The 15,039-nt window shown below is 41.2% G+C and overlaps 1 protein-coding gene and 1 pseudogene across 2 annotated transcripts; both read right to left on the bottom strand.

Annotated features, from left to right (window-relative positions):
- Nucleotides 1-7,788: 7,788 nt before the first annotated feature.
- LOC116557916 lies at nt 7,789-10,096 on the bottom strand (annotated as a pseudogene). Its single transcript, XR_004271762.1, has one exon. The product of XR_004271762.1 is annotated as an uncharacterized LOC116557916 (transcript).
- On the bottom strand, nt 8,096-12,788 carry HTR1A (5-hydroxytryptamine receptor 1A). Its single transcript, XM_032279884.1, has one exon. It carries the CDS (start codon nt 11,952-11,954, stop codon nt 10,686-10,688), a length of 1,269 nt encoding a protein of 422 aa, XP_032135775.1. The 5' UTR covers nt 11,955-12,788; the 3' UTR covers nt 8,096-10,685.
- Nucleotides 12,789-15,039: the final 2,251 nt, after the last annotated feature.

Below are 15,039 nucleotides of genomic sequence, written 5' to 3'. Positions count from 1 at the left end.
AGCCTAAACTATCACTTTATTAAATTACCTCAACCATTAAAACAGAATAAATTATTTCATAATATTAACAGTCTCTAAGTTAGAGTTTAAGGATCTTAGTTCCTGGCCACAATAGGAGCATAGTAGAAAGAAATTTGGGGATGGAAATACCAGCAAATTTCTCCTCTAAGTTACCTATTCTGGAAATCACTGACACCAAGATTAACACTCACAGTAACTAAGTACTAATATTTGTCCCATTTCTAATTTAAATCTCAATCAGGGTTATTGGCATTCTCTCATAAACTCATTTACCATTGAACAGCTATAAGAGGAAGCACGACTTAGAACTTGCTGAGGAAGAACATGGAAACTCTACATTGCTTGACATGTTTCGGTTTCACAATTTCATTAGCAGAATTTATATGACCAATTCAAGATTTAATTTCTTTCCATATTGTGATTAATGCTAGATGTAAATTTCAAGTTAACATAAGCAAATTTAATTCTACATCAATAAAGAAATATGCTTTAATTGAAATGATGATATGAGATTATTCATTGTTTATTAATACAAAGGTGAAATTATTCCCCTGGGATTTTTTATATTACTGAGGAGGCAGAAAGCAAAGAGAAAAGATGGAGCAAGACTTTTTTAACACTGGCATTATCATCTTGTTTTTCTCCCAGCAACATAAAAGTCAGCCTTTTCTGCTTTTACCATCAGACGAGGAACCGTGATCTGTAATCAACCATGTAACCTTAGGATAATCACTTAAATTCTTTATCTATTTTGCATCTGCTTTAAAAAAAACCATATTTGTTTGGAAAATCTGCCATATCTATATCACAGAAATAATATAAGAAGTATGTTAAATTCTGTGTGTGAAAGCCCTTGGAGAAGTTAACAAACATTACAAAAACAAAATGGAATTTATAGCAATTTTTGTTTTTGGAGTCTTCCTAAATGCATGCATTATTTCTTTGCTAGCCATAAAAGTACATCAAAAAATTTTCATTCTAAAACATAAGAAGGCAATTTATCTAGAGGATTTTTTAACCTCAATGCTGATATTTTGGGTCAGATTTGTTGTGGGGGTTGTCCTGTGCATTGAAGATGTTGAATGACATCTCTGGCATCTACCCACTGGATGCCAGTAGCATCCGTCCAACTGTGATGATGAAAAATGATTTCAGACATTGCCAATATCCCTTGGGGGGAGGTACAAAATCATCCTTATTTGAGAACCACTGATATAGCACTTATTTTATACATGTGAACATAAAAACTATTTTGCCAAGAGTGCATCAAATTTTATAAAGATACACATAAATACATAAAATAATGTTATATTGTATATATATATATGTAAATGTTCGTGAAAAATCAGAAATAAAATTATAAATCCCACTATTAGCACATTAGATGTTATTAAAATATAATTAAATGGGTAAGAGTCATATTAAAACCAAGCATCATGAAGTTACACATCAGAAAACCAACATGGTGAGAACACATTATTAAAAATTCACACCAATTGAATAAACAAATATGATCGGATACTGTATCATCAAAACATAAATGCAAGATAAGAAACAGATAAAGCCAATTTAACATTAATATCTTTCTAATTTGTTAAAGCAAAAATTGTAATGCCATCAAATGACGCCAATCAAGTGTGTGTGTTTGAAATGATCAAGGCTTAATTATTTAACAATAAAGGATGAGAACAACGGCCCAGACTCTCGATAATTTGTGAATTTCACAGTCATCTTTTGAAGTTCTCATTATTTAATCACACTGTCAGGATTGAAATACAATAAAAAATTTATCTTTTCTCCATATTTTATGAGTTTTATTGCTTCTGTTTTGGCAACTCAAGTATACCAGCCATCTGGTTCCTCTGGTAAGGCCTAAGAGTGGTAAACAGAGTGGTCCACTGTGAAAACCATTACAAACTGAAATCAATGAACTGAAAGCATTGATAAGCTCTCCCACACACACGAGAGTCATAGATTAGTGGGTGTCAGTGGGTATGCACACACATTTGACTGAAAGAGAGAGACAGAGAGACAGAGAGAGAGAGAGAGACATACCAGTGAAAGGTAAAGCAAAGACAAGAAGAGAGGAAGGTGAATGGATGCTACATTTTTTAGCATTTTTTAGTATTTTACCACTTATCAAGTCCATTCCTCATTTTCATGTGTTATTTTAATTCCCTTAAAATTAAAGTTTTATCATGTGGACAATGCTAGTTTATAAATGTCCTCTTATTTCTCCCTGAGGCATTCTTGCTTAACTGTGTTGAACTGGTTTGGCTGTGTCTCCACCCAAATCTCATCTTGATTAGTAGTTCCCATAATCCCCATGTGTTATGGCAGAGACCTGGTGGGGGGTAATTGAATCATAGGGATATTTTCCCCCATGCTATTCTCGTGAGACTGAGTGAGTTCTCACAAGATTTGATGGTTTTATAAGGGAATTTTCCCTCTACTTCGCTCTGTACTTCTCTTTATTGCCACCATATGAAAAAAGATGTTTGCTCCCCCTTCCACCTGATTGTAAGTTTCCTGAGGCCTCCCCAACCATGCTGAACTGAGAATCAATTAAACTTCTTCCTTTATAAATTACCCAGTCTCCAGTATGTCTTTATTAGCAGCATGAGAACAGACTAATACATTTATCTTCTGTTTCATAATTAAAAAATCAGGAATGACATCTAACATTCAATGAAGCCCGGTTCCTAGCAGGCCATGGATGGGTACACAACCATGGCCTGGGGGTTGGGGACCCCGATGTATAGTATATCCCAGAGTTTCAGGGTCATAGCAATACCTATGATTTGGAAGATCCCACTTGGGGTTTCCCATTAGCTGGCTGAGTCTTATCCTGAACAAGTTGAATATTAATACCTTCAACCTAATAGGTCTCCAGATAGGAAGTAGGAAGGCCCTAGAATTTGAGTGCACAAATTTCCAAATCTGCAATTTCCTGGCATTTCCTTTGTTGGAAATACATCCTTTGTAGTTTCACAGTAAATTGCCTACGATTTCTCAAGATGTCTTTATCTGAGGCCTCATTTTAACCAATCTCCAAACACAAACCTCTGATAAGTCTTTCGAGGCCACTATCCAAATGTCACTTTATCACTGAGCTGTCACCTAAACACCAAAAAAAAAAAAAAAAAGCAACATTCTTCCCCTTCACCTTAGCATTCCCTATACATCTTACTTTAGCTTGTTTTATTTTCCAGATTGCCATCTTATGTACTACATATGTATATGATTTTGTTATTGTTGCCTCTTTTCTCTGTTCTCTCTACTGTAAATTCCTTAAGATCTGAGACTATATTAGTTAGTTTTTCCAGTATAATAAATTATCTAAAACTTTAGTGCCTTAAAGTAACAATCATTCATTTAGTTCAAAAGTCTGTGCTTTGATAATTTAGGCTGAATGAAGCTGAGAGGTTCTTCTGGTCTAGGCTGCCCTCACTCTTATGTCTGCAGTCAGCTGCCAAGTCAATCAGGCTCTAGCTGATCCAGAATGGCCTCAGCTGGGATGACTCCAGCTGGGATAACTCTGCTCCATCTGGTCTCTTCATCTCCAGCAAGTGAGCACAGGACTGTTCACATAACAGTTGGGCAGGGTGACAAGGAAGCAAGTGGAAGAGGACGGACCCTCTTGAGTTCCATGATCAGAACTGGTACCACAGCAATGCTGCCCCATTGTATTCATTAAAGCAAGGCATAAGGCTAGCTTAGATTCAAGGTATAAGAAAATAGCCTCCATATCTTTTTAAAACATATTCATTACTTCACATACTTATCATTTTTTTGTGTGTTGGGAACACTTAAAATCTATTCTCTTAGCAATTTTCAATTACATTGCAAAAGAGGTGAACACAGAGAAAAATAATGGTGGCCATTTTTGCAAACAATCTGCCAAAAGAGTTTACCAAGTTTTTTCACTACTGTATCCTCAGTATGTAAAATAGTCCCTGGTCCATCAGTACTCCAGAAATCTTAGTTGAATGAACAAATGAATTTTATGCCCATTACTCCTGAGCCAGAGCCTCTCCCATAAATTGCTCCTTCTCTGCAGTAAATACTTAAAATACAATAGATGCTTATAATAAGCTATATTTTTGGTGAATATTTGCAATTGAAGTCCTGTATCAACTATTCTCTTAAAGTTAAAATCAGCTTTCATCATTTGATTTCTAATTTCTTTAGTTTTTGCAAAGTCAGACTAATTGTTCCCAGAGACTATGAAGCACACTGTATTTCATAGGATGCTTCCTCTCCAAGAATCTTGGAGGAGTTTCAAAACACTTTCTCATCAATCTCCACAGCAATATAACAGGATAAGTATGTCCCATTATCTCCCCTGCCTTTTCCTCTCCCTTCTTCCCCCAGCCAGCTTTTTCCCTTTCATTTCTTCAAAGATGAAACTAGCTTAGACACAACAGAACAAACACTTTCTAATACAAAACAGCTCCTTGAATTGGTGGCCTGGAAAACTTCCTGAAAGGCTGGGCTATTGCACAAGGTTATAGACAGTTAGCATTATGATGCCTGGGGTGTGGTCAGATATGGAAATGTCAGTGGATTCTACTCATTTCCCTATTCTTGCCATTGCCACATAAGCAAAATAGATTGAAATATAAAAGAAATTCACTGGTTATGTTCGCCTCACTGCTATGGTTTGAAAGTTTGTGTCCCCCTAAAATGCACATATTAAAACCTAATCGCCAATGCAATAGTATTAGTAGGTGCAGTATTTGGGAGGTGATTAGGTCATGAGGAAAGAGCCTTCATGAATGAGATTCATGTTCTCATAAAAGAGGCTTCAGAGAGGTCCTGCGTCCCTCTTGCCATGTGAGGTTACAGAGAAAAGAGAGCCATCTATGACCCAGTTAGCAGTCCCTCACCAGACAGCAAACCTGCTGGGGCCTTAATATTGGACTTCCCAGCCTCTATTACTATCAGAAATAAATTTCTGTTGTCTGTAAACTACTCAATTTATGGTATTTTGTTATAGCAGCCTGAACAGACTAAATTACTAATGGATCTAGGTTTTCTAGTAATATAAGGATCAAATAGGTCTTTTATGGATCTTAATAAGTGAACTCAAAGAGCAAAACAGATTTGTTCTGCTCTGCATTTACTGAACTGGAAAGTTACAACCTTTAGGCTTCATGTACCATTCTGAATACACTACTTAACACAGTATTTTTGGGTTGCTCTTCATGAAAGGCTGTTGTCTTTTAGGATTGTTCCCTCTCCAAAAAACAATTTACATCTCCTACTAAAAAAGAAATTAATATTAATCAGGGAATTAATCCAATCATTAATTTATGTAGTAGTATTCCTCATATACGCATCCAAATTGCAGATTGTTCTAATGCTGTGATATGTATTAATACCTTTTCCAGCAGGCCCCTGCCATCTGGGTTGGGAATTCTTTTAGTAGAGGACAAAGCCTTTTCACATTAACAGATGAAGCTCCAAAAAGAAAGACCCACAGTAAAAGCAATCCCTGACTTTCCTTTTCTGTCATTTGCCCAAATCTCCCTAGCTCAAAACCTCAACAGCATCTTCTACTCTCTCTCTCTTCACATCCAGACACCAAGTCCTGCCAGTTCCTTCTTTTATGTATTTTTCATCGTCTTATTTGTTTTCCATTCCTTCTGCCAGCTTCTCACATTCAGGTCTTTATTGCTTCACACCTACCTCATTGAAATCACTGCAAAGAGAACACATCTGCTTTTGTTATTAGTGGTCTCCACTGACTAAAACTATAGTTCCAGCTTTTTAACTTCGCATAAGTACTGCCATAGACAATCTCTAGCTCCTTTGTCTGTACTTACCACTACTCTGTGAACCTTCTGCTTTAGCTAAAATGTTCTAATTGGCATTTCTAACAGGATCTGCTACTTCATATTTAAATGGCACATTATGTGTCAAAACCACTTGGCAAAATCACAAACATTACATAAGTATGTTTCTTCCAGCTGAATGCTGCAGTACATTTTGCCTTGTACCACCCCCTGGCCACCTTGTTGCAACCCTTTAATGGTTAATGATTCTCTCTTCATTCTTATGCTGTCCTCCTTACTCTGCTCAAAACATTCTTCTTCTCATCTAGTTACCCCAGACCCCCATTCCTTGGGCTTTAGACCCATATTTTCCTCTGTCTTCCCAGACCCTTTCAGGTTAACACAGCACTTGGGAGGTTTTGAGTCTGTATCTTTCTAAAGGATCACCATTTGCATAATCAACCCAGTTATTTAATTGACATCCAGCCATCAGACAGAAATTTCATACTAGGCCCCCACTTGCCAGGAAGAAGGTATTAGGTTGTTTTCTGTCACCTCTTAAGGCCTTTCATACCACCTGCCATCAGTCCAGAGCTCAGTCCTACATACTCTATACAGTTTTCTCTACCTACTCTTCCCTTCCCACTACCAGCCCACAGTGAGTTTTGTCCTCTGAATTCTTATAGAGCCAAACTACTGTGATTCATCCTGTTTATATGACACTCTGACCCTGCCATGAGTAGTTATTTGGCCTTAGTAGTGTATTCTTATAGGTTCAGAATGGTTGAAAACTTCAAGGTGACAACAGCATCCTGTATTAATTCATAGTTTTATATTTCAATATTATTAAGCAGTAGCTGATACATAATCACTGAAAATGGGTTAGTGGGGCTTCATAGTCACATTGGAAGTGACTGATAACCAATAATTCCCTCTCTTAGTTGAGGTGTTGACAGAGCTCACAAGAAGGCCTATAGAAAACAGAAAGCCATTGTCCCGGGAGGAAGAGATGCCAGAGGAGGGAGCAAGCGTCGACAACAGTAATATTCAAAATCCAAATGACACATATGTCCAATTTAGCATTTTACTCAATGTCAGGGATAAATTATATAATTATGTTATATAAATATAACATTTTTCAAATGACAAACTTCAGATATTCCTTATTCCATCAATTCTTCTAATTTTACTTTTTTTTTTCTTTTTTGGAGATAGAGTCTCACTCTGTCACCCAAGCTAGAGTGCCATGGCGTGATCATAGGTCACCATAACCCTGAACTCCTGGCCTCAAGCCATCTTCCTGCCTCCTCTAGGCCTCAAAAAGTGTTGGTTTACAGATGACAGCCACCTGATTCTATTTTTCACTATTGGGATCATATGTGTATGGATATACATCACCTGAACCAAGCTTCATGAGCTTCAGAGTGCTCTCTGCCCTGGCAATAATGACCCTGACCTTTGCTTACTCTTGGGGTTTACCCATGGTCACTTTGCCCTGCAGTCATCATTCTGACACCAGAAAGCAACAGAATGAATAAATATAACAATAGCAACAACAGGTGTTCCTGACCACTCTAGTAGGGAAAGAATAGAGCATGATAATTAATTTTAACATAGTAATGCACCTTATATACAAAAGCCTACTATGGAAGAAGACCCAGCCAGAAAATAAAATACCCCTCTACTTTTAATTGAGTGACAAACTCCAAAACAGTTGTTCCTTTTGAATGCAGGGGAGGTCATTTTCTTCCAGCTGAATGTTGCAGGAAAGACAGAGGAAGGATTTTAGCACCATCCACTGTTTTAAAAAAGCAGGTTGGACCTTGTTGTTTTCCCCAAAGACCACAGTTCCCCTCCATATATGTTCCGTTCTGTCCATGTTAATTAGACAGAAATTTATATGTTACCTGAAGGTGCCAGTCATGGAAAATGCACAGCTTTATGCCTAAATGATATGTGAATTTCTTTTTACAGAGACAGAATTTGTTAAAAAGAAATCACCCATCTAGAATCAGTTTTACTGTTGAAAACTACACTTATTTCTCTGTCAGATCCCTGACCTGTACAGAAAGGTCTCCTTTTAATAAATGTATTTTAATTTTAATTTTAAATTATGCAAATAAATACAAATAGATACAGATTTTGATTGAAATAAAGATGCATGTGTTACTGAAACCAGTTTATTGTAGCATTACCATTATTATTTTATTGTCACAAGGAAACGTGAAGGCCAATTTTGATGCATCAGTACTTTACCTTCGAACAAATATTTTAAAGAGAAAGAAAGCATCAGGCACTCTTTAGAGATATGCAGCTATTTTATTTCTCTAAATTCTCTATTGCCTTGACAATTGTGCTCCAGTTGGATATTCATTCTCCATTCTTGTATAAATCTTCCAAAGCAGAAAAAGCAAACGTCCAAAAAATGACTGTCACACAATTCTGTAAAAGACACAAATAAATGGAAGTCTCCAAACTTTTAATGTAATACTTGCTGGCCAAGACATAATTTAGATGAGCAAATTTGGGGTTTGGATTATTTCAAATATGGATTTTGTTCTAAAAATTTAGTATAACATGCAGAAAAACTTGGTTTCTGATATAGCTCTACTGAGATTATGTGAGCAAAAACAAAACTGAATTTTCAAATGAGTAACAGTTGTACTGCAGAAATCTATCTTATCTTCTTCACTGCAGACTCTTCTCAGCATTATACATACATAGACAAACTATTCCCAAAGTTCTAAAACTTTCCCTATTTAGCTGGGATATGATATCTACTTCCAGTTTAGAATACAGAAAGAGACAGCAAAGGAAGGCTTTGTTTAGTCTAACAAACAATAAAATGGCTTTAAGTGACCGAGCTGTCCTTTCACCTTCGCAGTTATAAACAAGTGATCTTTTCACTGGCAATTTTTGCAATCTATAAATGTAACATGGTTCTCAAAACAGCAAATTCAAACATTCGAAAGGTACAGTTGAAGGGAAAGAGGAGTAGGGATCAATTACTTTGTGCAATTTCTGGAAAACAAAACCACTATTCATAAGAAAATTACAGGCTAGGTCAAACAATGACAAACCTCTAGATCTCCGTCGTGTAACTGGAAATTTACATCCAAACAGGGTAGCTAAATAAGTTCCCTTTCTGGGACAGCAAAGATTTTAAGCAGTTTCTGGGCAGGAGTGGCAAGGCTTAAAGAATAGCTGACGGAGAGAAAGCCTGGGGCGCTGCACAATTCAAAGGGCAAAAAAGTGGTTTCCGTAGACCGTTGGCACAGCAGAATGGTCATGCCAGGAAGCAAATACTCCTCCCATAAAAGATTCTTAGCCTCCCCAGGAAGGCCACCTCCTAACTAATCCTTTAGGGCCCTGCTATTTAAGCTATCCGCCTGCTGTCACAGGTAGTGCTAATCTATGGACTATTTGGGCATTCCACTGAAAGTCCTGAATTTCTGTTTGGAAAAAAAGTTCTGCTAACTTTGTGTTCTGGATGTACTGTGGAACAAATGCAGTGAGTTTTGGGACGCGCTAAACAGAATTATTCCCTGATCCAAAAAGGACAAGAGCGTGAATTAGGAGGAAAAAGTCTACATCGTAAGGATAAATTTGTCCTTTCAGGTTTTACTGGGGGAGCCAGCTGTAGCTTCCGCCACGCGTGCCCTGGGGAAACTTTCCTCTTTGCCGCCCCTCCACACCGCCCCTTAAAGCCTTCTTGATCTCTCCAATCCCAAGAGTTTCGAAGGACCTTGCGCCGACAGCTAAGGAAAAAAACCTAATGTGTCTACCCGCGCTTCAGGGCGCCCCAGAGCGTAGGCGGAGGATCCCAAACCCGCTAAGTCAGCAGCCCGGCGCGCCTAGCGCGCTGCCACATCACAGATGGCTGGCGAGGCGCGCAGATCCCAGGCCTCTGAGCGTCCCCAGCGCGCAAACAGCGGCCAGCGGGCGCCTCCCGCAGTATGTAAGTGGCGATGCCAGGACCTGCAGACTAGCCAGCTACCTGTGCAAACCGCAGTCCGCTCTCTTCACTGTACGACTGTCAGTTTCTTTGGTGAGTGCTGACACCAAGGCAAGAACAGACAAAATGGTCTGCACACTCTCCTCCTCCTCGCTCTTCCCCACTGGCCCGGGCTGTACTTACAAGTCCACTCTAAGAGATACCTTGTAGCCGCTCGTTTTGATTCCAAGGAAACAAAGGAAGCAGGGGTTGTGCACTGCACAACAGTTCACCTCAAGACGGGAATCCCGGGGGCACCGCTGGCACAGAGAAAAGCAGACTTCCGCCTCTGCGGACCAGCAGATTAGGACGGTGCATCAGGACGGGCGAAGGCAGAGAAGGAAGCAATGAAAGAAAAGAAAGGATAAAAACGGGGAGAAAAAAGTGAATATTTCAAGGGCCAGAGGGCTAGAGAGATGGAGGAAATTCCCGAACCTGAAGTCCAAGTTCTAGGAGATGGGTGATCGGGTGGAGCCCCTAGTGGGCGCGGCGGCTGTGTGTACAGTTTATTAATTTTTTTTTTTATTTTTTGGATTTTCTACCTTGAACAGCTAAGGATTAAACATCCATCGCAAAGATTTAGGGGACAGAGGAGAAAAGAGGCAATTGCTGAGATCAAAACTGATGTTAAGGGCAAAGTCTGGGCCAATGTCGCTTCTCACAAACTCTCTGAATTTCCTGGTCTCTCACGCCCCGTCGCTGTGTCTCCTTTGCACAAAGCGCCCTGCCCTGGTGCGGGAAATGGGGAGGGGACCAGGTCCGCAAGCCGCGGGCAGAGTAGCTGAGAAAGAGAAGTAGCAAGTTATCTTAGGTGTTGACTCTCTAGGGTTGGGTAAAGCATACTGAATGGGGCGGATCCTGTAGTCCCCCACTGGCCGGTTACTCCTCCATCATCACTGGCGGCAGAACTTACATTTAATGATCTTCTTAAACGCGTTTTGAAAGTCCTTGTTGAAGTATGCGTAAATGACGGGGTTAAGCAGAGAGTTGGAGTAGCCCAGCCAATTAATTATGGCACCCAACAGGGTGGGCATGTGGCAACTGCTCTCACAGAAAGGCAGAACAAGAGCCACGATGAAGAAGGGCAGCCAGCAGAGGATGAAAGTACCCATGATGATGCCCAGCGTCTTCACTGTCTTCCTCTCTCGGGCCAGGGCCATCTTGCGTTTCGCCTCGGCGTTGCGCTCATTTTTCCTCTCGAAAGAGGTGGGAGCACAGGGGGTAGCACCAGCCTCGCTGGGCAGAGGCAAGTGCTCTTTGGAGTTGCCCACTCGGTGCACCTCGATCACCTCCAGGGCGGCGCCGTCGTCACCTTGCCTCACCGCGCCATTGGCGCACAGAGCACCCTCTGCCTTGCTCTCCACGCTCAGCCTCCAGTTCCTGCTCCCCGACTCTCCATTCACGCTCTTCTTGGGCTGCGGGACCGGAGATGCTCCACGGCGGGTGTCCGCTCCGGTCTTCTCCACCTTTTTCACTGTCTTGCGGATGCGGAAGCGCGCAGCTCGGAATATGCGCCCATAGAGAACCAGCATGAGCAGCAGCGGGATGTAGAAAGCGCCGAAGGTGGAGTAGATAGTGTAGCCGTGGTCCTTGCTAATGGTGCATGCGTCGGGGTCCGAGCGGTCTTCCGGGGTGCGCCAGCCCAGCATGGGCGGGATGGAGATGAGGAAGCCAATAAGCCAAGTGAGCGAGATGAGCGCAGCAGCGCGCCGGGGCGTCCTCTTGTTCACGTAGTCGATGGGGTCAGTGATGGCCCAGTACCTGTCCAGCGCGATGGCGCACAGGTGCAGGATGGATGAGGTACAGCACAGCACGTCGAGGGCGATGAACAGGTCGCAGGTGACCTGGCCCAGAGTCCACTTGTTTAGCACCTGATACAGCGCGGCCATGGGCAGCACCAACACCGACACCATGAGGTCGGTGACCGCCAAAGAGCCAATAAGATAATTGGCCACGTTCTGCAGGGAGCGCTCCAGGGCAATGGCAGCCACCACGCACGCATTGCCTAGCACCGCGCAGAAGATGAGCGTGCCCAGCAGCAGAGAGGTGATCACTTGGTAGCCGAAGGTCACGTCGGAGATACCAGTAGCGTTGCCGCTGGTCTCAAAGGGACCCGGGGATGATGTGGTGTTGTTGCTCTGACCAAGGCTGAGCACATCCATGCCTGTGCGCCCCGCGCGGGAAAGCGGACGGAAGAAAAAGCAACGCGAAGATCCCCTTCGCCCCTTCCCCTGGGGTCTTCAGCCCCGTCTCCCAGGAAGTTTCGGAAGAAGGGAATGCAGGGACCCAAGCAGGAAGTTCTTACTGCTCCGGCGAAGGTATCTCCGAGGAGCAGCTTTCAGGCTCTCCCTGGGCTCCTGTAGTCCAGCGTGTTCAGAGGCTCCAGCTGGGAAACTGGAGTTGGACCGAAAGCAGCTCCGGGATCTCTCCGCGGCGGAGAGGTGGCTGGAACGTCTGTCTGTCGCTGTCCATTTTACTTTGCCGCTTCCCAACTGGCCGCCGGAGCTGGAGTCTCCCCACGAGTAAACAGTCTCCAATCCCAGAAATATCTAGAGCCGAGAAGCCCCATCCTCCACGGTCACTGAGTGACCCTCCTCTCCCAGTTTCCTTCCTTTCCCTTCTCCCCCTCTCCTCCTCCCTCCTCCTCTCTCTTCAGCCTCTTTCTTCCCCCTTCTCCCCATTTGCCTTCCCTTTCAGTCTGCCTCTTCCTCCTCACTCCCCATTATTTATCCCCCTGTGAGTCGCTTCGAAAGCCAGGCTCCCTCCCTCCCACTCTAACCCTCCCCTCCTAACACTTCCCCAACCCCGAGGAGTGCCTCTTTTCTCTGGGTCCCCGCCCTCCTATACCTCTAGCTCTGCGTCTTTGCATTCGAGTCCCTTTCTGTCAAAAGAGACTCAGAACTCACTTAACACACACCGGATCCCTGTCAGTCAGACCAAGGCTGTAACAAATAAACTCCGCCTCCAACCCAAACTGGGGAGGGGGTATTTAGAAGAGGCAATTCTAACTACTCATTGCCACATATTATCAGTCAAATTCTTAAATAGTGTCAGCAGCCCAGTGTCAGCATCTCTCTCAGCAACAGGAGATGAGAAAAGGAAGCACAGGGAACCTGAATGGGAAGGTGAACAGTCCTGGGTCAGTCTCTCAATTATTGCTAATCGATGGAAGAAGACAGCGTGTGTCTTCGTTTTTAAAAAGCTACATCCGTTCTCGTGCCACTGCACTCCAGCCTGGGCGACAGAGCGAGACTCTGTCTCAAACAAACAAACAAACAAAAAACTACCTCCGTTTATCATCTAACAGTCCAGCCTGACTCCCTCAGGAGGATATTGCCTGTGACTTTTTTTTTTTCTAACCTTGGGGAACTGGGAGAGAACGAAATTATAAAGGACGTGACAAAGGACAAGGGACAAGGAGAGGTAAACAAATGCATCTCTAAATAAAGAACAAAACTCAATGTGATATGTATTCTAAACACACACACACACACACACACACACACACTTTTCCATCACTACTACAGTTTCAGTTTCAGTGACACCATGGGAACATAGCTATGGGAATACAGCTTTGTGGCTAGTAAATTCAGAGATGGAAATATTTTGCATATGTGTTCTGAGTGAAGTCTGGCATTTTATATAGCCTTTTGCACTTCTTACCAGAGCCTGCAAACCTCTGGGGGAAACTTGGCGGAATCCCTTTTCTCCAGCCGCCTAGCCTCTCTTAACCACAGAAACTGAGTTCAGCACCTGGGACAGCTCTAAGCAATGAGGGTTTATGTCGCCACCTTCCGGCAAATGGGCCACTTAGAAACCCTTGTCATGCAGAAATTAAGCAAGTATTGAGGAAATCCAACAACTTCTAGAAAGAGGAAGACGGTTATTAAAAGACAAGGTAGCACTGAGTTTTATCTTTTTCCTATTTTCTTTAAAAATTTATTTAATGCCCTCTTTGCTTTGAACCTTATATATCAAGCCTATTACATGTTTTAGCTCCCTTTAAAGCCTGAAACATCTGTCATTCACAAGTTCTATCTGGGAATGCCATTGTAATAAAGCTAGACAAAAACCTTCACGTGTTGGTTTTGTGCTGCCATAATCTGAACTTTGGAACTGACATATTTACATAAATTTATCTTTTGTTCGAGAAAATAATAGTATTTCATTTTCCATTCCCAACTGTTAAATAATTGAAAATAAAGATCCTTACATGGGTTTGTTCTAAGCTGTTTCCTTTAACAAGAAAAACAAATTTAATCTCACTTGAGAATCAGGAAAGAATGGGACTTTTAAGCAACTACAGTAAACATACAATACAACATTTCACTTATACAACCTGATTACATACCTGAAGTGAAAGGAAAGTGCAGAATGCAATCTCAAAAGCAGTCGACTCTGGATAACATGCACAGATTCACTATAGATTGCAATAATTTTAATATTGTGTTCAAATTTGAGCTCTGAATTTCATAGCTCTGAATTCTCCAAGACCAAATACAAGAGCAATCACCAAAACATCAAAAAAAAAAAAATCTAGTTGGGCCAATGCATTACAGTACAGGACAGTGTGTTTGGAGAAGGGTTTTGTTTTGTTTTGTTTTGTTTTGTTTTAAATTCAGTGCTGGACACAGTTCCCACTCGATCATTTCAGCATGCCACAACAATGAGCCTGCCATTTGTGATGATTCATGGCAATGAAAAGAAAGAGATAAGTATACATGGTAACACTGTTACAGACTCTGAAAAAGTCTTTTTAAGATTTGTGAAGGTATCTATTTCCATTTTCACTTCTAAAGTCTCTTCACAAATGCAGAACTATATTTACAGTAAAAATAGAGTTGGAGGTCCAAAAATTATAATGGGAAAACATTTAAAATCTGAAATTATAGTTGAGAATATAAACAAAGTAAAATAAAGGAAATTTAAAATTTAAGAAGCAAATATATGCATATCAAGAACATAATTAAGAATTGTGTCAGACTTAACACATGTAAATATGCAAATCATAAGTAAATCGATAAATATCTTCTTTAGAATTGTGCTTTCATCTGTTGGATCCCAAATAGTTTAATAACTGATAAATTTATTTTTTCTCATCAAGAAAGTTAAAATGCTGTAAAATCTGGAATTAATATTCCTGAGGTCTAGCATTTGTTATTCTGCTTTAATATGCTATGATGCAGCATTTTTAACAAAGTCTTTAAAATCCCAAGTAATTCAAGTTTTCCCTCAGAAGTAATACAC

This window comes from Sapajus apella, unplaced genomic scaffold (assembly GCF_009761245.1).
Source record: "Sapajus apella isolate SASKATOON/1434 unplaced genomic scaffold, GSC_monkey_1.0 scaffold1, whole genome shotgun sequence".
NCBI classification, from domain to species: Eukaryota; Metazoa; Chordata; class Mammalia; order Primates; family Cebidae; genus Sapajus; species Sapajus apella.
Note: the sequence above shows the minus strand (reverse complement) of the source record. Positions and strands in the feature narration are given on the sequence as shown.